At 48.6% G+C, this 21,043-nt stretch overlaps 4 protein-coding genes across 9 annotated transcripts in view; 1 reads left to right on the top strand and 3 right to left on the bottom strand.

Moving 5' to 3' along the window:
• The window catches only part of SMG7 (SMG7 nonsense mediated mRNA decay factor), a 40,816-nt gene extending 32,986 nt beyond the window's left edge, over positions 1-7,830 (top strand). For 2 of the 3 annotated variants that reach the window (XM_015869583.2, XM_015869582.2), the window contains exons 18-23: positions 968-1,117; positions 2,991-3,071; positions 3,655-3,814; positions 4,756-4,926; positions 5,031-5,179; positions 5,663-7,830. In XM_015869583.2, the coding sequence (XP_015725069.1) occupies positions 968-1,117; positions 2,991-3,071; positions 3,655-3,814; positions 4,756-4,926; positions 5,031-5,179; positions 5,663-5,776 (825 nt within the window). In that variant the 3' untranslated portion in view covers positions 5,777-7,830. The remainder of the gene's footprint in view (positions 1-967; positions 1,118-2,990; positions 3,072-3,654; positions 3,815-4,755; positions 4,927-5,030; positions 5,180-5,662) is intronic. The other variant, XM_015869584.2, reaches the window with a different exon arrangement.
• Positions 7,831-7,923: 93 nt separating this feature from the next.
• NCF2 (neutrophil cytosolic factor 2) lies at positions 7,924-13,826 on the bottom strand. 3 transcript variants are annotated; one of them, XM_015869590.1, is made up of 17 exons: positions 13,710-13,826; positions 13,523-13,580; positions 13,135-13,411; positions 12,976-13,058; positions 12,714-12,822; positions 11,962-12,096; positions 11,753-11,860; positions 11,526-11,585; positions 11,028-11,071; positions 10,688-10,829; positions 10,314-10,376; positions 9,952-10,027; positions 9,121-9,164; positions 8,875-9,026; positions 8,694-8,805; positions 8,388-8,544; positions 7,924-8,204 (listed from the first exon to the last, which is right to left on the bottom strand). In XM_015869590.1, the coding sequence occupies exons 2-17, from the start codon at positions 13,531-13,533 to the stop codon at positions 8,107-8,109; spliced, it is 1,671 nt and encodes a 556-aa protein (XP_015725076.1). In that variant the 5' UTR covers positions 13,534-13,580; positions 13,710-13,826; the 3' UTR covers positions 7,924-8,106. The 3 variants fall into 3 exon arrangements, with proteins under 3 accessions (XP_015725076.1, XP_015725073.1, XP_015725074.1); XM_015869587.1 differs by having other exon boundaries at positions 13,135-13,580; XM_015869588.2 differs by lacking the exon at positions 13,710-13,826 and having other exon boundaries at positions 7,924-8,308; positions 13,135-13,700.
• ARPC5 (actin related protein 2/3 complex subunit 5) lies at positions 13,816-18,297 on the bottom strand. Its single transcript, XM_015869594.1, has 4 exons — positions 18,093-18,297; positions 17,825-17,897; positions 15,880-16,056; positions 13,816-14,870 (listed from the first exon to the last, which is right to left on the bottom strand). The coding sequence occupies exons 1-4, from the start codon at positions 18,233-18,235 to the stop codon at positions 14,808-14,810; spliced, it is 456 nt and encodes a 151-aa protein (XP_015725080.1). The 5' UTR covers positions 18,236-18,297; the 3' UTR covers positions 13,816-14,807.
• Positions 18,298-18,487: 190 nt separating this feature from the next.
• APOBEC4 (apolipoprotein B mRNA editing enzyme catalytic polypeptide like 4) lies at positions 18,488-21,035 on the bottom strand. Of its 2 annotated transcripts, none has more exons than XM_015869592.2 (2): positions 20,015-21,035; positions 18,488-19,629 (listed from the first exon to the last, which is right to left on the bottom strand). In XM_015869592.2, exon 2 carries the CDS (start codon positions 19,581-19,583, stop codon positions 18,591-18,593), a length of 993 nt encoding a protein of 330 aa, XP_015725078.1. In that variant the 5' UTR covers positions 19,584-19,629; positions 20,015-21,035; the 3' UTR covers positions 18,488-18,590. The 2 variants fall into 2 exon arrangements, with proteins under 2 accessions (XP_015725078.1, XP_015725077.1); XM_015869591.2 differs by having other exon boundaries at positions 20,063-21,035.
• Between the last annotated feature and the right edge of the window lie 8 nt (positions 21,036-21,043).

The raw sequence follows: 21,043 nt of genomic DNA, 5'->3' as shown, positions 1-21,043 counted from the left end.
CTGGGCTTCGTGCTGCAGTTTATACAGAGCCTGCAATCTTTGTTATTTATTAATGGTCTCGGGTTGTCTGGAAGTACTTCTGATGATGTTTATAAGGGAACTTAAACAGAGGCCTTTTTAAACCTCTGGTCAGATATGCCTCTGTAAATGCACTCAGTGTTCAGGAGATCAGCTGGGATCACTTGGCTTATCCTTCGGGGAGAAAAGCCAGACAATATCCAGGAGACTGCCTCTACCCTGATGTCAGGCTGCGGCTTTTAGATGGAGAGTGGGTCAAAGCCTTGTTCTCATCCCTAAAAGGAAACCATTGCCTTGGTGCAAGCACGCTGCAGTATGGGCAGTGTCCACAGTGCTTGTTTTAAGCATCCCTTCCAAACTTTGGGATGCCAAGTTCTATTTGCACTTAGCAGGGATTTATTTTTGCCTGGTCCATGGAGCTGTGCTGTGGTGTAGTAGCCATTAGCAGAGAAGTGAGTCTTATGGGATTTCAGTTCCATAAGTAGAGAAAGGAAGATGCAGGTGTAACTGTAGTTGAAACCTAAATTACTCACAGCTCTGGAAGATTAATTAAAGATCTTATCAGGGAAAAAATAACATCATGTTCGTTGTCCTTTCATGTCAAAAACAGATTCCGTGTTTGTTAGTAATGCAATGGGAAGCACGTGCTGTGTTAATTAAAAGTAGCTGCCCATCACTTTGGCTGTACCTCTTACTTCACAGGCAGGTGCAGAGCTCCTCCTGGCACACGTTAGGCTGGTTTTGTTGCTGCTCAGCATTTTCTCTGTGCACCTCCACACCCCTCTGTTGCGCTCTTTTCACCTTGCCCTTCTGCATGCTGCCTTCTGCACTCCTCTCCAGTCTGCCTTCTTCCTCTGCTCTCGTGTCCTGCTTTGCTTTAGCCTCTCACAGCTCTTGCTCTTCCCCGTTCTGCCTTCTGTTGTCTCACTGTGCTCGTTTCTGTCACTAGGACCCCAAGAGCTCCCCCTTGCTTCCTCCGGACCTGTTAAAGAGTCTGGCTGCCTTGGAGGAGGAGGAAGAGCTGATTTTCTCTAATACTCCTGATCTTTACCCAGCTCTGCTCGGGCCTCTCGCCTCTCTTCCTGGACGAAGCCTCTTTGTATGTATTTGACTGAATACTGCTGCTTCTCTAACTGGCATCTCTTTCTTCTGTGAAGTTATAGGAAATGGGAAGTTACTTTCTCCTCTCCATTCTTCCCTTCTACCTCCCCTCCTCGCCATTGAGCCAGTCTGTGTGTGAGAGCTCAGGCTGAGGCTTCTGGTTCTGGATAACTGCAGAGGTGATTTAGCACTCAGTACAGCTCTTGGTCTATGTCCAGAGGGAACTCAGTGTTGTAACTGGGATATTTTTTGTAAGCACAGGTCACAGGAAAGACACATCTATATATCATTGAACTTGCCTGTTCTTCTACAGTTGTTTAGGCTTGGTAGTAAGGATGAGGGTGTGTATGGTGGAAGTCATCAGAACAAGAGTGTCTTTTGTTGTAACTGCATGTCAGGATTGCAAAAAAGCAGGGGGAAACCACACTATTAAATGCTGAAGAGACTGTAAAAGAGCCAGGTGGTTTCAGAAGAAAACTGCAAGCAACTGGCTAAATAATCAGTAACTGCTACAGCAATACATTGAGCTTTGACAGACAGATTACTCTATGTATATGTATTTGCAGTTTGGTAGCTAGAGGGCCCTTGAGCTGCTGAATTTTTACATTACCTCTGAAAATGCAGTATGCCTTTCTTCTATAGCTAGGAGCAAACTCATTAAACATGTATTTTGGAGATGTGGCAGTAATAAGGAAGAGGTTTTTTGTGGCTTGACTGGAAATTTCGTCTTGATAACTCTATTCCTCAGATTTTTTTTTTACATGTCATTGCAAGGAGCCAGTAGCAAAGCAGACACCCGTTGCTGTTGTCTTAGATTCGCTAAGAAACTAATAGCTGCTTCTTCAACAGCTCCCTTTGAAGCTCTTACAATTGCTGTCTGCTGACAAACAGAAGGAAATACTTCTGTGTGCAAGCTGTGTGCATATGTGGAGTGTGAATTTGTCTACCTTTTAAAACGTGTTTTCAAAGTAATGAGTTGTCACTTTGAACATCTAACAAGCCAGGAGCTGCTTGCCAAGGAAACAAGGTTGTTTGTCTCAGGCTTGCAGGATCAAATACTGTGGGTGTAATAAACGTGGTTTTAATTGCATTACTGATTCTATGACTTCAGTGATCCTGATCCTAAATTCAGTGGTGTTCATTGTCTGCCAACCAAGCTTCAGAGTGTCGCTGTGATTTGTGCTTTGGTGATAACCAATTTCTTCCCCAAATAGGCTTGTTTCATGTCTGTATTTTTTTTTACTACCTAATGATAATAAGGGCTGAAGAATGAAGCTGAAAAATATTAGGCTGCAAGTCACAACTGTATGGGAGATGTAGATGATGGAATGTAGATGAAAAGGCCGTGATATCTTAACATGGAACCCAGAGAAGCCTTGGGATCTCTGTTGTAAATATTGCACTGTTTAATAGGATTAAATTCCCAGCTAATCTTACTGCCTGTGAGTCCGTACAGGAATATTCAGAATGGAAAAATACTGTCAGTAGCAACATACAAGGGTCTCATCAGGTGTGGGTGAGCTCTCATGTCACTAGAAAGCATCTCGTCTCATGTACGCAACCATAGGTTTGGTAGCTTTGATAGGAATGTCCCCTGTAGATATGTCAGGCCCAAAGGCACTTAGGATTTTAAAAGCTGTTCTGTTAGCAGGGTTTGCCCAAGGCTCTCAGCTGTCCCAGTTGATTTTAAGTAATAATTAGAGTTAGTAAGGAAACTTGTGATCTTCTGTTTTTGTTTGGTCATCCCATCCTCCAGGGTGCCGAGGTTGAAATACAAGAGACCTTAAACATGACCAAGTATACTTTGGTAGCTCTTCATAGCTTACTTTGCTGAATGTTAACTGCTCTTCTTCCATTTTTGGTTTTTGAAGAAGTCTCTGTTAGAGAAACCGTCTGAATTGATGTCTCAGTCGTCATCTTTCCTGTCCCTCAGTGGCTTTTCTCTTAATCAGGTACGTGGTGACGAAAGTTGGAAGCCTTTATGCTGTTCAAACTTGTCTTTAAGTTACTTTGTGTGGGCGCATCCTTTGGTACAAATAATGGCAAGCACAAAGGAGACCCATGTGCCTAATTTTAGTCTGTATGAGCAAGATTCTTTGCCTTCTGCTGTTTTTGAAAATCAATTATCTTCTGAAATTCATCCTAGCTACAGTTGAGCAGATGTTCTGTTGGGTCTCCTCGAGTTCCTGGGATGCTTTCAGTGGAATCACTGAGAGAAAGGGTTCATCTCCAAGCTATGTGACACGGTGTTTCTTTATTCTGGACTCTTGGATTGCTTCTTCTCTTCCAAGGAACTGAGCAGGGTCTTCTGCATGGAAGCATAAAAAAATGATGAAGGAATTGTAATCCAATAGAAGAAACTGATTCTGATTCAGAATGTGTTGGACTTTATTAAATCAAATGTGCAAAAAAGATTCTGAGGAATGAGAAAGATGTTGGAAAAGTGTTTTGATCTGTAATTGTTTCATTTGTGCACTCTGTTTCACTAATAATCTTGGACTCAAGCTCTTGCTTTTTTATTTCTTTGCTTTGCAGGAAAGATATCCAAATAACAGTATGTTTAATGAGGTATATGGGAAAAATATGAATACCAGCACAAAAACAGAGGTCACCCCTTCAGTTGCCCATCAGGAGACTTCACTATATTCTCTCTTTGAAGGGACCCCGTGGTCTCCATCCCTTCCAGCCAGCTCAGGTAATCCTGGCATGAATGTCTCTTATGTCTTTTAAGTGGATTGGAGTTAATTCTGAACCTACTGCAAGTTAATTGTAGCTAAAAATTAAAATCTTCTACAAGGTTTGAAGATTTCTGTTTATCTTTATATATCCTCTGAAATATGATGGGATTCTGTCTTTATTATACTGTGAGAACACAGGTTTTAGTTGAAGTAGTTGAGCGGGATGAAAGCTGCAAGGAGTGTTAAATCTTGAAATCTCTTCAACTTGGGTTCCTCACAAGTAGGAGTGGGACTTATAACTGCTGTAGATGAAATGGAAGGAGCTGCAAAGGGCTTTTATTTTAGAAGGGTTTATGGCAGGACGTGGTTTTAGCTTTTAAGCTTTCACTTCTCCTCCTCATTTGTGACCACATAGTTTCCTGCCACCCTGCTCTGCTGTGTTCTGTTTAGGCATCATCCATCACTCTCCTGCCTGCCCACACTCCCATGTCAGTCTTCTCCTTTGCTCAGTATTCAGTTCTGGTCTGAATTACTCTCAGATTGACAGAATTGACAGAAACATAAAACTTTCATATTTGAGTTGTGAACTTGAAACTCCTTGAGATCTAAACTTATTTTGCATTGGCTTATGAAGCTTAATGATGGGATCTGTATTGTTTTGGTTGGAGAAAAGGTGTTCAAGAAACTTGAGGGAAGCTTAATCTGTTAGCCAGCCCTCTGGAGGTTTATCTGCTAAGTGCATGTATGTATTAAACAGTCATTCTGGTTTTTTTATATGCACAAACATTTCCACTTAAATTTAGGAGTTTGCATTGCACTTGTTTAAAGGAAGGGATGAAAACAGACATTAGTATTGGGGAAAAAAACTTGGTGATGGCAGAATTGGCAGCAGCACTAAGGAAGTCAGAATGAGGAAGTTCCTCTTCCTTCACCTTTTTTCTCTTCCCTCTAACATTAGATCACTCGACACCAGCCAGCCAGTCTCCTCACTCCTCCAACCCCAGCAGCTTGCCAAGCTCCCCTCCAACCCATAACCACAACTCTGTTCCCTTCTCCAACTTTGGACCTATTGGGACTCCGGACAACAGAGACAGAAGAATTGCAGATCGCTGGAAAACAGATAAGCCAGGCAAGTGCTGCATTCAAAGCCTGGGAGAAACCAGCTGTTGGTATTTATTTTGCAGTGTTTTTCGCCAGATTTGTTTAAATTTAACTCTTTTTCCCCATTTTTAGCAATGGGAGGGTTTGGTCTGGACTACCTCCCAGCCACGTCGTCATCCTCAGAGAGCAGCTGGCACCAGTCTAGTGCTCCCAGTGGCACCTGGGCAGCCCAGGGCCCCGCCATGGAGGACTCCTCAGCTGTGCTCATGGAGAGCCTAAAGGTACGTTGAACTGAAGCTGTGCTCAGGGCTGGGTACTTGCCTTTGGAATGGTTGTGGTTATGGGATTCAGGCAGCGTGTACTGCATCCAAGTGCAGTGTCTGAGACCTTGAAGGTTTCTTCCTGCAGATTCATCAGCAGTGTGGGAGGTGTCATGGTTTTCCAGTTCCTGCCGTTCTAGAGTATTTTATGGAACAAGAACAGACTGACAGAACAGGCAGAAATAACATTTGCTTTGACTAGTCTGAAATTAGTAATTGTTAATGGGGGGTGGATTTTTCCGTTCCACGAGGGTTCTGAAGGGAGGGGTAATCTTCAAGGGCCTCTCTTCAGAAGGCCTTCTTTTGAAGTCTGGGTTACTTTCATGACAGGGCAGGTATAAGTTACAAAGGGAAGAGAGAATACAGAGCAGTTTCTACTTTCTCACCTGAAAGGGAAGGTCTGCCTCAGACCAGGAGGTGTTAGTGTTGACTGTTTGTTTTTAGTCCATCTGGTCCAGTTCCATGATGCACCCTGGACCCTCAGCCCTGGAGCAGCTGTTAATGCAGCAGAAGCAGAAGCAGCAACGTGGACAAGGCGCCATGAACCCACCGCATTGAGAACAAGGTGGCAACCCTTGCAAACCAAGGCTCCATAAACCATGGCATGTTGGGTTTGCAGGACTGGCCCACACAGTCCTGTGCAGGTGGCAGCCCTCTCTTCTGTTCCTTGCTGTCAGGAGGGCGTAAGTGCTCCACCGACCCACTGAGTGTGCACAAAATGTCTGCAGTGCAAGAAAACAACATCAGGAACTCTCCCAATCCCTGGGCCCTCTGGAGGGAGAGAGGAACTGCTGTTTGTCTCACTCAGTAACCCGATATCACCGCCTCTCACCTTCTCCATCATGCATGTCCCCAGCCACATGGGAAGCAAAAGCTGAGAACGAAGGGCAGATGGGAGAAGCTAATGAGAACTTCTCAATCTTTTTTCCTCTCTTTGGGGATATAAAATAGGAATCCATTAATGATTGCTTTGCTGACTGAGAATGTAGTTGAAATTACTCCTAAACATCTTTATTACTATCTCAGTAGTAAGATCACACTGAATTCTTCCGTACACAGATGTGCTTTGTAGTCAGTGTGTAGCAGTGAAAGCCCCAGCTGCTGCTCCGGTCAGAGGTGGTTGGTGACAAGGTGGGGCTCTATCTCCTGGGCTAGCGAAGGAGTTTCATGAAGGAGAGTCTGGCACTTGACACCACTTCACCTTTCACTCAAAGGCTTTGGCCAGCCCGTGGGTGGGTTAGAGGCTCCAGCATGAAATGCCCTCCTCTCAGTAGGTGTTTGAGCTATAGCGGGTGACACGGGGCATTGCAGCACTCTGCTGGACAAGCAGGTCAACTGCTATGGGGTTTTAAATTAATGTTTGATTCCTGTACATTTTACTGTAGCAAAGTGGCTAGTCCCGCAAAGGGCAGGGCTACTCTGTGCATTCACAGCCTGACTCATTTTAATAGGTAGGTAGAAAGCTTTCAGTGTTTTCCATTTTGTTTTTCTTTCTCTCCCCATCCTTCCATCTTTGCTGGATGCTTGTAGTTTTATTGCCAATGTGCAACATCTTGCAGGAAGTAAATCAGGAGTCCAGCAGGACTGGGTAAGGATGATACTCAGCCTGGACAGCGTGGAGTGTTCCAACCCCACAGGCACATACACCAGCTCTGCAGTAAACCATCCCCCCACCCTCCCAGCAGCAGCAGCCCTCAACTTTCAGTTCTAGAAGGAGATCTGAGGTGCCACAGACACGCGTGTGTAACCCACACACGGAAGAAGCATAGTGCTGTTCGCATATGAAAAAGGTGCAGAAGGGAAAAGAAAATGTTTTATTTGCTATTTATTAGGGTGGGGGGGAAGGAAGACTGGAAATGTCATTAAAGGAAAGGACAGCGTTTTTGTTAGGTTTCCCAGGGAAGCTACGGAAACAATCTCAATGTCCGTTTGCTGTGTTTAGCAGTAGGGGTTTGTGTGATGATTCAGGATCTCTGGGCTGTAAGTCAGCTGCAAAGCAAAGCACATGCAGGAGCCTAAATGACACTGGAGTCTGGGCAGCCCCAAAGAACATAAAAAGGGAAAACTGAGGCCCAGTACCCTTCTAAGGGTGTGAGCAGCTCCCCTACGTTCTCCACCTTAGCAACACCACCGTTTTTTGTTGCATTTCGAATATGTATTTCCTTTTAAAAAGTCCAAAAAGTGAAGTTTCCACCCAATGCTAATATTGACTCAGCCCCCCCCTCCCCTACCCCCCTTTCCCCACCCCTATCCCAGCCCCCTCAGTTTGTGTATTGAGCTGTGCACCCCGGCAGCTGCGACATTCCAGTGTTTGAACTGCCGCTGACTCTTGCACCCTCAGCGAGCTGACCCAGGTTCACCACCTCACTCCTGGCAGTGCCAGGTCCCAGCGCACCGCTCCACTTGTGCATGAGAACCCGGTGTCAGGAACACGGCCGGCTCTGGGCTGGGACCCCCATCCTGCCCTCCGGTGCCTGGGGGAGCGAGGGAAGGGACCCCAACAGAAACTGGTTTGTGTCGTAAGCTTTTTTTGTGTTATTTGTCTGTCTGTGCAAGAACTGCAGCTGCTGAAATCAGCTTTGCCTTTAATTAAACCATGTTCTCTTCATCCAGGTCTGTGTGGTTACGTTTATTTCCCCCCATGTAACTGAGCTGCGGGCTTTGAAAAACACATTATTACATTATTTTTCTGGAGAAAATTGAAAGAAGGTTTAAAGTTTTATTTTATTTTCCAATTTGAAAGAAAATGAAATAAATTGCAAAGATGTTTTATTTTCCTGCTTTTGCACTTTTAGGTCTGTTTTCAGATGCAGTAATTAACATGGGAACTTCTTATTTGCAGCACTTGAATTCTTAATTTCTTTCAGTCTCCTTAAACTCTTCTGAAATCACATTTCTGGGTCTTTAGTGTTACCATCTCGAACAAAAGCAGAGGGGAAGATGCCGATCTTTCCATTGCATTGCCCTTCCAACCAGTCTTCGTTCACTGCAAGATAAAATTGATGCCATTTTTGTCACCCTAGGGATGTGCAGGAGCACCATTACCCTCTTGTGCTGCAGGCAGGCCTCAGATCAGAACGTTAAGATCATCTGCAGGAAAATAGCAATGTAACATTACAAAACCATGACAATAGCCTCCCCTCTCCCACAGTGGCAGGAGCACCATTACCTTTGGATAAAACAAGTATCACATCTCCTGCCTGAAACTCCAGGTCTTCGGGTTGGGTGGCCTCATAACTGTACTGTGCTACCACTTGGCTTGGTCCTGTCTCTGCTGTTGCCTTCTGTGGCTCCTCTGGTTTGCTGTCAGGTAAAAATCCCTCTCCCTAGGGCAGGAAAGAAGCTGGTGAAGTCACCATGCGGCTTCTGCTTTGTTCCAGATCATGGCAGATAAGCTCTGCTTAGGCTTCATCCTCTGCCATTGAGCCCCTTGCCGGCACCAGTAGAAGAGCTGGTGGCTGGTGCTGCCACCCACCTCTGTGCAGTCACACCACACTGTCAGGCACTGATCCTTGCTGTGGCTCCAAGCTGCCTCCAGGTTCTGCATGCTCAGAGTCACCAGCTCTTTGCTGACTGCAGACTTGTACCTGGGCACCAGAGGACACAGGTAAGGGGAGAGCCACGAAAACTTGACTCCTGCAGCAGACAGTTCTCACCTCAGCATTGTGTGCTCAGGTTGCAGCTCCAGCTTGTCACAAATGAGGCCCAGGAGCTCCTTGTAGGACAGGTCTGGTTTGACTTGCATGGCAACCGTGTATTTGTAATGCACCTTGACAATATAGGGCTTGGGGACAGCCGGTTCGGTTTCCTGCAGGTGGTGAATTGGGGCATCAGGCTTCTCTCCCAAGCTGTATGTGATGTGGATCTGGGCTCTACCTTTTCACTGCAGCACAAGGTCTTACCTTATTGGCTTCTCTCTGCTGCGCTGATGTAACAGGAATGAAATCTGAGGAGGAAGGAAAAGATGGGTCAACAAGTGGAGCACAGTGTAAGCTTTACTGCTGTGGGCATAAATGTGATTCCAGATCCTCTCAGCCCTTCTCTTCAACACCTGCTGTTATCTGTAGCACCACCCAGCCCTGGAGCCGGCTGTGGTTGCCCAAACAGATCAGTATCAGCTACAGTGAGGTTCTTCTGTGGGGTTCCTCAGTAACCACAAAGAGGCCAGGGCTCTGCCTTGCCTGCTGTTGTTTCAGGTGGTCACTGTGCTCACAATGTAGGGCCTGTTCAGTGTTTGTAGGGATTGGAGCTTTAGGTGCGATGCTGTTCCTCTGTGGGCTTTGATGTTACTGATGCATTTGCAAGCACAAAAAGCACAAACAACAATGTATCTTGCCCTCTGTCATATAGTTGCTTCTGGCCCCAGCCCTACCCCAGGTGCTGAGAAGCACCAGCAGCACATCTTCCCAGCGCAGTCGTAGCTCCCAGCTGCCCTGCTGTATGGAGAAGCCTGTAATGCATGTTGTGCTCTGGGACTTATGCAAGCTGGGTCACTTGCCCTGTTGTTTTCCCCAGGCCCTTTTTCCCATTAGCTGCTGCCCTAATTAAGAGCAAAAAGGGGACCTCGAGCTTTGTTGTTGTTCCATCCTCGGTGCTGCAGCTGCAGCATTGCCTCCTGATTTAAACCCACGCTATAAAAGAGGCAGAGATGGCCCCCAGCCCTGGTTCTCCATATCACAGTACACAAGAGACTGTCCCTGCAGTTCCCCCATCCCTCCCCTCCATACACTGACCTGGTGCTGGCCGCCGGGGCCTTGGAGCGGTGCTGCTGGGTGGCTCAGGGATGTCGGGCTCGGGAGGGGCCTCCTCCTGTGCCAGTGTGAAAAGGACAGTGCAGGCAGTCAGCATCCCTAAGGGGAGCAGGCACAGCCCAGGGGTGCTGCTGCCTTGGGGACCCCGTCCTGCTACTCAAGGCAGGAGTCCTGGGGCTAAGCTTTGCCTGCTGTCCATTGATTTGGGGTGGAACAGGGCAGTAGCCATGAGATAGCCATGAGCCAGGAGTCCCACAGCATTGTAAGAGAGATTTGCAGGCATGGATCCTGCTGGGTGATCTATGTGGTTTCCTGGGGCCACCAGCTCCTCCTGGGCTCCTTACCTGGACGTGCAGCTTGTGCTGGAGCTCCATGGGCTCAAGGAAGTTGCAGGGGACGATCCCTTTCTGCAGGGAAGAGACAAAGGGAACAGATGGTGTTAGTCGACCGTCCAGGAGATTGAAGGAATGATTTCTGTATGGCACCCCAAGATGGGCAGCAAGGGTGAACCAGCTCACTTTATTGCCTTGAGCACATGTGGTCAGGCAAACAAAGCAGCACATCTGGCCCCTGCCTGGTAGGAGCAACAGGAGCAGGACACCAGGAGGTTGCCTCTACCAGCTCATAGCCCCTCAAATAGGGGATGCAAGGAAACTGGGTTCAGAAACTCCTTCCAGGCCTCTGTAAATCTCCCTTTTGTGCCAGGCAGACCCCCTACCTTCCCATTGAACATCACCGTAGCCCAGTTGTCCTTCTCTTTCTTCAGGACAAAGACGATGTTTCCTGGCAGGACCTGCAGCTCCTCAGCAGTTTCAGGGATGAACTCATACAGGACACGGTGTGGCTGCCCTTCAAGAGCCCTGGGAATGGAAGCCAGCATCATGTCAGGAGCAGGGGGTGATGCTACTGTTCTACCTCATAGGGGGGCCTAAACTCTGCTCCTTTGTTTCTCTCCTCCTTTCCCCCCACTGGTTCTGAACACTCAGCTGGATGGTGCAGGACACGGCTGCACCAGGCTGCACATGTTTGCAATGCTGCCAATGTTTCATCCAACCTACCTGAGGATTTCTGGTGTCTTGGGCCTGGGTGGAGGCCCAGAGGCCTGTGAAGAAGACAGAAAGAAATCTGTCATAATCTGGAGGATTTGGGTTGCTTTGCAGAAATGTCCTGCAGTTCTTTCCCATGCCTGTGTGGGTCCCTCCTTCTCATGCTGGTATCAGGTCATCAGTTTCCTTCTCCACTCAGCCCTTATGAATCTCATGGGGAGGATTTGTCACCGCCCTGAGCTCCCTACCAAAACCACCACCCCACAATGGGGGCATGGGGTGCATTCTGAAGGCCTGGCTTCCCCATAACCTCTGCTCAGACATGAGTGGGCTTGGGCTGTGACCTCTGGTGAAGGAAGCAGCTGGGATGTGGGAGCAGCTTCTTCCTTACCCTGGCCGTGGTAGGAAGCTTGGCCTGGTGACACTGCTCTGTGTCACCACTGTCACCCCTTCCCTGTGTATGCTTGAAGCTCTTTGCACCATGTGGACTGCAGGGGGTTGGTTCCTTACCTGTGGCTGGAGGGGAGCAAATCCTGAAAAACTATCCTTGTCCACCACGGATGCCACCACCTACAGCCAAAGGAAGACATGCTGTGACCTGGTGCTTTTCTTACACCTCTGATCTCTCACATCCACTGTCCTCCTTTGCTGCCATCCAAGTCAACCTCGTCGGGTGTGGGTGCTCTGGGTTTGTCTCCAGCCTGCAGACACAGCTTGCATTAACGCTCCTTTCTTACCATGGCTTTTCCCAGGTAGTCTTTCTTCTCCAGCTGAGCAACTTGCTTTTCATTCGGTCGAAACAGCTTCCCTGTGGGAATTGCCACTGGCTCATAGAGCTGCTGCTTCTGTAGCAGGGAGAAATCATTAAGGTTGGAAAAGACTTTGAAGATCATCTAGTCACGGCCCTCCATAGGCAGGCACTGTGCTGAGACCTGCTGCTCCTCACCAGGATGGCTTCCATCGCCCTGTCAATCTTGTTGTGCTGGGGCTCACTCTTTGAGCTCATTGCCAGCGTCAGGTGCTCCTCAGCTTTCTTCCAGTCCTCCATGGTGGCATACACCAGCGCGATGTTGTAAAGGATCTGCAGAGGGATGGGAGCAAGGAAATGGTCTTTTAGAGGCACCAGACCCTTGCTGTGGGTGTTTTTTGCTACCCTAATGACATCCTTGCATCACACCAGCTCTCCATCCCCACCCTGGTGTGCCTGATTTATTTTGTAAGGCGTGAGTCATAGAATCCTTCATTTTGGAAAAGAGCTCTTAGATCACCAAATCCATCCCCGCCGTGCTCACTAACCACGACCCTCAATGCCACATCTCCACAGTTCTTGGACACCTCCAGGGATGGTGACTGCAGCACCTCCCTGGGCAGCTGTGCCACTGCATCACCACTCTTTGGAAGGAGAAATGTTCCTCATATCCAACCTGAATCTCCCCTGGTGCAATTTGAGGCCATTCCCTCTCATCCTATCACTGTTACCAGGAGCAGAGGCCGACCCCACCTCACCACAGCCTCCTTTCAGGCTCCTCCACACTGCCCCATCCCATTCCCTCAGCTGCTCCCCATCACACTGTGCTCCACACCCCACACAATTCCTTCTCTGGACATGATGAGCCCATTGAAACACCATTGGGTGAATTTCCCCTGGATTCTGTTGAGCCAGTGACCAAGACTGAAACACTATTTGGTTTCTCTCACCTCACAAGCAAAGAGCCTGTAGCGCAGCCCCAGGATCTTGTAGTCGATGAGCTGGTTGCCTCTCAGCTGGGCCAGAGCCTGCTTGAAATCCTTCATGGCCATTTCATGGCTGGGGAGGAGAGGACGAGGTAAGGCCTTGTGATGGTGTTGTGATACCCCGCATAAACACTTCACCTCAGGGCTGAATCCCTGGTACCCCACACTGCCCAAGGCCAACAGCTGAACGAGGGGTAAAACTGAGGTGCTGAAGCTTTGCACTCACTTGTGTCTCTTGTAGAAGACAGTTCCCCGCTGGAAATAGGCCACGGCCAAGTGCTTGTCACAGCTGATGCTCTGTGTGAATGCCTGTAGGGAGCAGGGCAAGAGGGGTGAGAAGGGAGAAGTGGGTGACAGCACTGCAGCACTGCGAGCTGTGCCTTACCTCCTGTGCGTCGGCCAGCTGCCCCAGGACCAGGTGGATGCAGCCAATGTTGAAGCAGATTTTGGCCGGTGGGTTCTGGACAGCAGTGAAGGCCTTCAGGGCTGCCCCCCACTCCTTGCCATCCGCTGCACACACTCCCTCTTGCCACAGCCGGATGGTCTCCACCAGCGACATTGTGGTGTGCCCAGCTGTGCCCAGCTGTGTTGGGTGCTCTCCTGCCCAGCCTTCCCTGCAGTGTGTGCCTTCCTTGTCCAGCTCCTCCCTGCTGCACGTCTGCCTGGTGTCACAGACCCACCAGGAAGTGGCCTCGGTGGCGTCAGAGCGGCACGGCCCTGAGATGGGGAAGTGGAGCTGCCCTGCCTCTACAGGCTTCCACTTGGGGCTGTACCTGCATTGCATCACGTCCTCCTTGGGTTGTGCTTCGGGGGGCTTCGTGTGGGGGTTGTCTGAGGAGAGAGATCAGCAGCTCCTCGTGTCACACATCTGCACCTCCACAAAGGGGAGTGCATCCATGGTGTGATGCTGCTCTGGGGGTGAGCAGGGCCATGTGATGTGCACAGTGCTCATTAGCTCACCGCCTCTTCCCGTTTCACTCAGCAGCAGCCAGCAGAACAGAGGCCTTCCCTCGCGTTCAGCTAACTGCAGAATTAAAGTCAGCTTCAAGATATCTCAGACTCCAGGTTAAATATTCAGTGACGATTTATTTGTCTCGTTTTTATTACAAAAAAACAAAGAAACCAACAAACAAAAAAAGCAGATATCAAAAAACAGCAAAGATTTCACAAGTCATCCAACCGTTTCACACAAACGGAACTGTTGTAAAATGGTCTCAGTCCTGGCCCTGACCTTCCGTGGTGAGCTGTGGGCTGGGATGCCCAATGCTTCCTTAATTCCTTTTTAATATACTCCTCTTTATATTGGAGCTTCTATTTGCCCACTTGCTAATGCAAGTACAGCAGGGATGTCAACTGTCTGCTAAGCCTTAATTCTACATCCCTTTACTTCTCCTGTGTAGGATCTTTAGCTCCAGTGTAAATGGACCTTTACATTCTAGCATACGGATGTACAGCTCCATCCTCGCTGTGATCTGCCTGCTGTGCACCTGGTCTATGACTGATCACAGCACATCCGGAACAGGCCACAAGGTGTGAGGTTAAGGACAATAGCTGGCTTCATGGAATGATGATCGGTCAGAAGGAAGCTGCTCTTTTCTGTCCTACTCACTGCTGTAGGCTCAGAGGTTGACCAAAGGAAACATGGTCCAGTTACCAACGTTAACAGCTGCCCCACTTCTCAAATCACACTGTTTGGCTGGCAAAAAGGATTAAGACATTGCCCTACGTCCCTCAGCACTTGCGTGGAAAGTCAGGCCCAAATCTGCCATGATTATACACAAATACGAATCACCCTAAATATGTTGTAAATGTAGCTATGCGTGTCACTGAAATGCTCGAGTACCAAAGAGTCCTGTTAGAAATAAAATTGCACCTTCATAGTTTTTCCAGAGTTGAACAAAAAGAGATCACGATATGCGTTACTTGTCAGGTATGAAAGAAGCAGCGAGAAGGCAAGCTGAGAGACAGGCGCTGCCCACAGGGCAGCAATGGCATCTGGTTGGGTTTTGCACCAGCATTTCCCACACCACGGAGAGCAAACAGCCCTTGGTTGCTGAGTTAAACCGTTTTCCTGGCGGTCAAAACACGGACGATAGACCCAACTCCACCAGCAGCCAGCGCCTGAGGAGAGAAACATGTTGAACTATGTTGGATTATTTTGTTTGCCCCAGTCTGACTAAAAAAAATTGTATAAATAAATCGAACTATAAATGCAGAATCATTACTCGAGGAATCAGAAGAATGAGGAAGAACAAGAGAATTCTGAGCGTGCAGGACAGTGCAGTCCTCACTGCAGGAAATGCAGCACTTGGCTGCTGGCACTCTGTGGCTATAGGCAACTCCAAGCTTTCAGAAGGGACAGGTGAGGAAGGAGGGGAGGCGTTCGCTCTCTATCATGGGAGGAATAGAGTGCCCCGCAAGAATGGCCACAATCAAGTTGAAAGCTTATGTGTGGTGCAGTCAACATGCCAAGGGACGGGATGTTGTTCAGAGAGACCTAGACAGGCTGAGCAATGAACAAGGAGAATCTTGTGGAGCTCAACAAATCCAAGTGCAAGGTCTTGCACATGAGTCATGACAACCCCCACTATTAGTGCAAGTTGATGGATAAAGGATAGAGCACAGCCATGATGGAAATGACTTGGGGGTTGTAGGGAAACTGTTAGGTCATGGCATGAATTGGTGATTGAGCTCCAGGTGAAGGGCTGTGGCTGGGCCAGGGAACACAAGCAAACTGTTTGCACCTGTACTTCCCATGTGACCAGAAGGGGTGAACCCACGGTGAATCCACCCTGGCTCATATAAGGGCCAGCCATGGAAGGATGAGCATCTCTTAGGCCTGCTTTGCTTCCTGAGGAGTGCTGTGTGCTCAGAGACTTTTCCACCAGGTGGGTGAGTTTAACTCTTCTTTCTTTATATGGCTGTTGTCCTACCTGCAAATTCTTTAGTGATGCTAAAGATGCTTTAGCCTGATATCACTAAGAACCTGTCTGAAACAATCCCTTCCAAATCAAATGATTCCATGATTCTGTGAACCTATTTTGGTTTGATGAGGCTCAGTTGAGTGTACCCAGGACCCAAGAACCTATTCACAAACAACCCAGGGGATGAGCACGTCCTATACACACACCTTCTCATGCCACTGCAGCAGCACAGCACTGCTGTTGTCAGAGGGGCTCTCAAAGCCTTTGTAGATGTACTTCATTAGCAGATCAACACCATTCTTATCCAGGGACTGGACTGCCTTCTCGATATCGTTGGCTTTGAATGAGATGAGGACCTTCAGGACAATGCTTTCTGCACGATCCTGTCAATAGGTAAGAAAGGCAGAAATATTTATTCTGCATCCAAACATTAGTCACCTCCTGAACAAGTAGACCATTATTCCTTTAATAATTCTGAAATACATTTGAATAGAGCAGTTTGCACACAAACTTTGTGATACTCATAACAAATTCTGTCTTTCAATGCTGAATAGTGTAACAGAGTTCAGTGAGTTTGCTCTGCTCCACATTTCTCTGCCTCTCTGCCTGATGCAATTTTTCATCCATTAAATGAGGTTAGTGCTAAATATTAACTTACATATTGAAAATCAAGTTCTGACAAGCTCCAAGAAATAAGGATTGAGTACTTGGCTGGCCTCGTTTGTTATGAGAGCCCTTCCCATACTTTTGCCCTTTTTAACAAGATGCAATTAGATTATATGGAAGTGGCATTGGCCAACCTAAACTGGAAGGAGAAACTGCTGTAAGTCACACGCTTTCAGAACAATCAGCTCCTGTCCCAGGCACAGAGGACACAATCTGGCAGTGTTAATGATATTGTGTGTTAATGACCATTTGCAAGTCAATTTGGATGTCATTTCAGGCCCAGGAGTTTGTGTGGCATGATGACAGCTTCAGATTAGCCATGTAATCAGCAGAAAGTGACTGCTCCTGTTTATCCATCGCTAACTGAGGGAGGATGAAAGGGAAGAGGTCTCAAGCTTGTCAGAGTTGTGAATAATTCCATTACACATATACTTCCAGCAGCTTCCTCTTGCATTACGGATGCTTAGTTTCCTTACTTAAAGCTTCACAGTCACTTGACTTCATGAGACTTCTCACATGTAGAGCTCTGTGCAAAGCTTAAGTCACATAAGGATGATTAAATGAGTGAAAAATGAAGAGTCAGCTGCTGTGCCCCTTTGTGCTGTACTGTTAAGAGCCTCAATATAGGTCTAAGAGAAACAAGTCATTCATATGAAGATAAAGCTGGTCACACTTCTAGACAGCAGTATCTGCAACAAACAGCAGCTAGTTCTTTGTAAAAGCCCTCAGGAAAGCCAGGGCTTGGGGAGAATCCTCCACCAGTGGCCTGCTGAGCACAGCCTGGTGTCAGAGCAGCACAACACAGAGCTGTGGGGCTCTGCTCAGTACCTCCTCCTATCTGCCTCTATCTGCCTGTTCCTCTTGCCACTGCAATCATGAATGACTCAAGATTTATTCTGGGGAGATACAGAAGTACAAGCATGCAGGATGTTCCTGTGTTCTGTCAGGGGAGCATGCGTGACTTCTGATGTTCTAACGGCTTAAATTTGATTGGCTGTGATAACCACCAGTTCTTCCTTTTTTGTAGGCTCAGGTCTGACTGTGCTAGCAGTTTTCTCTGTTAGCATTGACTGTGGTTGTGGCTCTGTGGCTGTTTGGTGCTGAGTGAGGCTAAGTGCAGTGGGGGAAGCTGCCCTGAGGAACCTGACCTGCAGCAGGGGTGGGTGGTGATGTGCTGGGCTGGCCTAGGTACAGCAAGGGGCAGACAGCCTGACCCAGCACCCAGCTAAAGGCTGTGAGCACCTGATGGAGCTGTGGGTGTCTCTGTTCACTGCACAGGAGTTGGACAGGAGGCCTTTATAGGTCCTTTCCAACTCAAACCGTTCAGTGACTACAAAGGCACACAGACACATCCGAGCTGCGGTTTTTAGAGTAAGACCGGGAGCGGATATCGGGGCTGTATGGATACAGGCACATCCCACCACCCTGCTGCCCCATAGCGCTGACAGGAACAAGAAGGCTCGCATAAGGAAGCGCTGAGCTCACCTTCACGGCTTGGTTCTTCGTGTTGATGGGCGGGTTCTTCAGAGCCGCCTGCAGCGCGGCCATCATGTTCCCTGTGCCGGGGGTTAAGGAGCAGCACCCAGCAGCGCTCCCTCAGCACCCAGCCGTGCAGGGGTTACCCATCCACGGCCTGTCGGGGCGGCAGAACCGGCTCGCTCCCTTCTTCCCACCCGCCCGTTCTCCTCATCCCGCCCGCGATCGTTTCCTTCTCCCCCCCACCCCTCCTCTCACCCCGGCGACGGAAGGATATTGCCTGAGGCACGAATCCACCTCGCCTTCATCAGGCCCCGCTTGCCCGTCTCCTCCATCCTCCTCGTCCACGAACTTGTTCTCGTCGTACTCGTCCACGTCCACCCGTCGGAATCGGGCGGATGACACGGTGTGCTTGGCCATGGCTGCCACCTCCGCGCTCTGCCGCCCCGCCCGTCCCCGGGCGCAGGCGCCTATAGTCGGCCACTGTGCGCAGGCGCCAAGTGCTACGTCTATGGCCATGGCCGCCTTGTTACCCTGTACCTCAGAGCTCCTCCTGATAACAGAGTGTCCCTGTACCCAACCACACCCCACACAGCTCCGTACCCTTCTCCACACACTATCCATGACCTCAGTGCCTTCCTTGCCCAAGAATTAAAGACAACACTCGTCCCATTATCCTCACAATCAGTTCTATTTCAAGTTCCACAGTTGTTCCCTGGATTACCATTCAACAGAAGCAATATCAGCATGGGATTTTTTGCTGCTTCAGGTTCTGTCACCTTTGCTGTCGGTTCCTGCTGGATTCAGGATTACGGCTTGCATGGATTAACCCCTTTGGCATTTTTAAGTGCCTTACAACATTTATAGGTCTGAGGTGGAGATGTTCCCTCTGGGAGGGCAGAAATGAGCCTGGGAAAAGCACTGAGTGGCTTTGAGACATGGGATGTAGCAAACTGCCTTTTGTTGCTCGTAAAGGCTGCTGGAAGGCAGGGTGAGGAGAAGAAAAGGCCTTTAGATTTTGCTGCACAGCAGGCTCCCTGTGTGTTGCTTCCCTACAGTAAGTCTTCACTCCTCTTAAGTTGTTAATCTGATGTGGATTCTGTCCATCTGATAAGGTTTCTGCTGGACATATTGACTCTGGGATGCTATGCACGAAGTTAGAGAGGAGGTGGCACCGAGTCCCTGTGGGCAGTGGTTGTAGAGTGACCAATGGCCACAAGCTGGCCAGGCTGTGCAGGGCTTGTCGGTTCCACATGGCTGTGGGGAAGCTGTCCTCAATGTGGTAAGGCTGGGAGAAGTAGAGGCAGAGCATGGTTTCTGGGTGCTTCAGCAAGAATCTATAGATTTTACTTACGCAGCACTGGTAAGCCTCGTTACAAGGAGAGTAATTTGAATAGAGGGTGATGCAGCCAATGTTTCCATAGGTGTGTATCACTGCATCCAGATAACCATCAGCCTCAAACAGCATGGATTCCGGGTGGCTGTCCTGCACATCACAGCTCGTGGCGTGGCCTTTTTGGACTACGGTGCCAGAGAAGCTCCTCAGTTCATAGAAGAGAAGGTGGTGGGTTTGTGTCTGTGCTGTGGTTCTGTATGGGAATCCAAAGGCCCTAAGAAACTCTGCGTAAGGAACTCTTGCTTCTTCACCTGTCCGTATGTGGTAGGGACACTTAGCACAGATTTGGCTTTGTGTCTGCCAGCGATAAGGCTTTACCACAGTCCCCTGGTTGGTCAGATATTCTTGGAACATTTTCAGTCCTGGGTTCATGTTCTGTTAGAAATCTCCCTGTCTATGTGCTATAGAGCTGATGGTCCTGAATAATAAAATGAAAGCAGGTTTGCAATTTAATCCTCTGATTGCTTTTCCACATCAACTGCAGAAATAATATTAGGGAAACCTCTTCCAAAATGTACTGAAACTCCTCGCCTGGATTGGAATGTTCATTTTTAACACAGAGAACAAACCTCTCTTGCTGCCTGGAAGCCGTTCTGAGTTTACAAACCAGCCTTTTTTTATGCTAAAAACACAAGACAAATGTATTTATCTGGCTTCTGTCTTCTTACCCCAGCCAGGAGAGGCTGTATGCTGAAAACAGCCCTACTTTACTTTACCAATGTTAGCAGGTGAGGGTTTTTTTTTGCCATCTGACAGAACAAATAAATACCAACCAAAGGAAAAAAGAATAAAGGTATAATTACCATCTCAGCAGCTCCAGCTCAGGGCTATGTATAAGATATAGTAAATACCTTATTTCCTCCACTGGCTTTTTAAGATGGTTCAGAGTTTCCACACCAGTGAATATCACAAGCTTTCTCGTCCAAGCTGCTTGATGAAACTCACTCCTTCTTGCTGTGGTTTGGCAGCTCAGTTGCAGAAGGATCTTTCCCTTTGCTCCACTTGTGTTAGGGGCAGCAGGCAGGTTCCTTTGGCTGTGTACAGGTGCCCAGTGCTAGGAGACAGCAATACAAACAGGCTTTTCTCCAGCCACCTGCAGTGGTTAAGCTGCAGTTCTTTGCCTCTCAAGGTTTGTTTCCTGCCTTATTAAGCTCCCTTTGTTTCTTTAGTGCTGCTTTGATACAAGTTTTTCACAGCTGCTAAATGGACCTTGTTCCGATGAATAGGTCCCTAAATTCGATTCTAGCTCACTTATTTCTGTGTGTCCGTGCCAGATGAGCAGAGATCTCCTGTTTTACTTCTACTTTCACTTAAGGCAGCAGCGTTGTCCCTGCATTTACACCCCTCAGCTGAGGCTGTGAAGCAAAGGCAGAGGGGGGTTGGACTCGACGATCTCTAAAGGTCCCTTCCAACCCCTACAATTCTGTGATGCACCTGGTGCGTTACAGTCTTAAGTCTGTTTTTCCTCGCTGCTATGTGAGGCAGCAGAACGGGCAGTGAGCACAGATATGAACACTAAGGATTACACAACACACCGCCGTTCCCCGCCCCGCCACGGCCGCGCAGGCGCAGAGCGACGGACCGGATGTGAGCACCGAGGCCGCCCGCGGGCCTCCTCCCGCCCCGCCCGCCCGCCGCCGGCCTGTCACGTCGCGGCCCGGCACCATGCTGCCCCTGTCCATTAAGGATGACGAGTACAAGCCGCCCCGGCTCAACCTGCTCAGGAAGGTGTCGGGATGGTTCAGGTAAAGAAGCCGGGCGCTGGGGCGGGGCGCTGTGGGGGCCGGGCCCGACACCGAGCTTTGTTGGAGGGCTGAGGGGGCGATGCCGGG

The sequence above is a fragment of the Coturnix japonica genome, chromosome 8, assembly GCF_001577835.2.
Source record: "Coturnix japonica isolate 7356 chromosome 8, Coturnix japonica 2.1, whole genome shotgun sequence".
Taxonomy (NCBI): Eukaryota; Metazoa; Chordata; class Aves; order Galliformes; family Phasianidae; genus Coturnix; species Coturnix japonica.
This window is presented reverse-complemented; position numbering and strand designations above follow the sequence as displayed.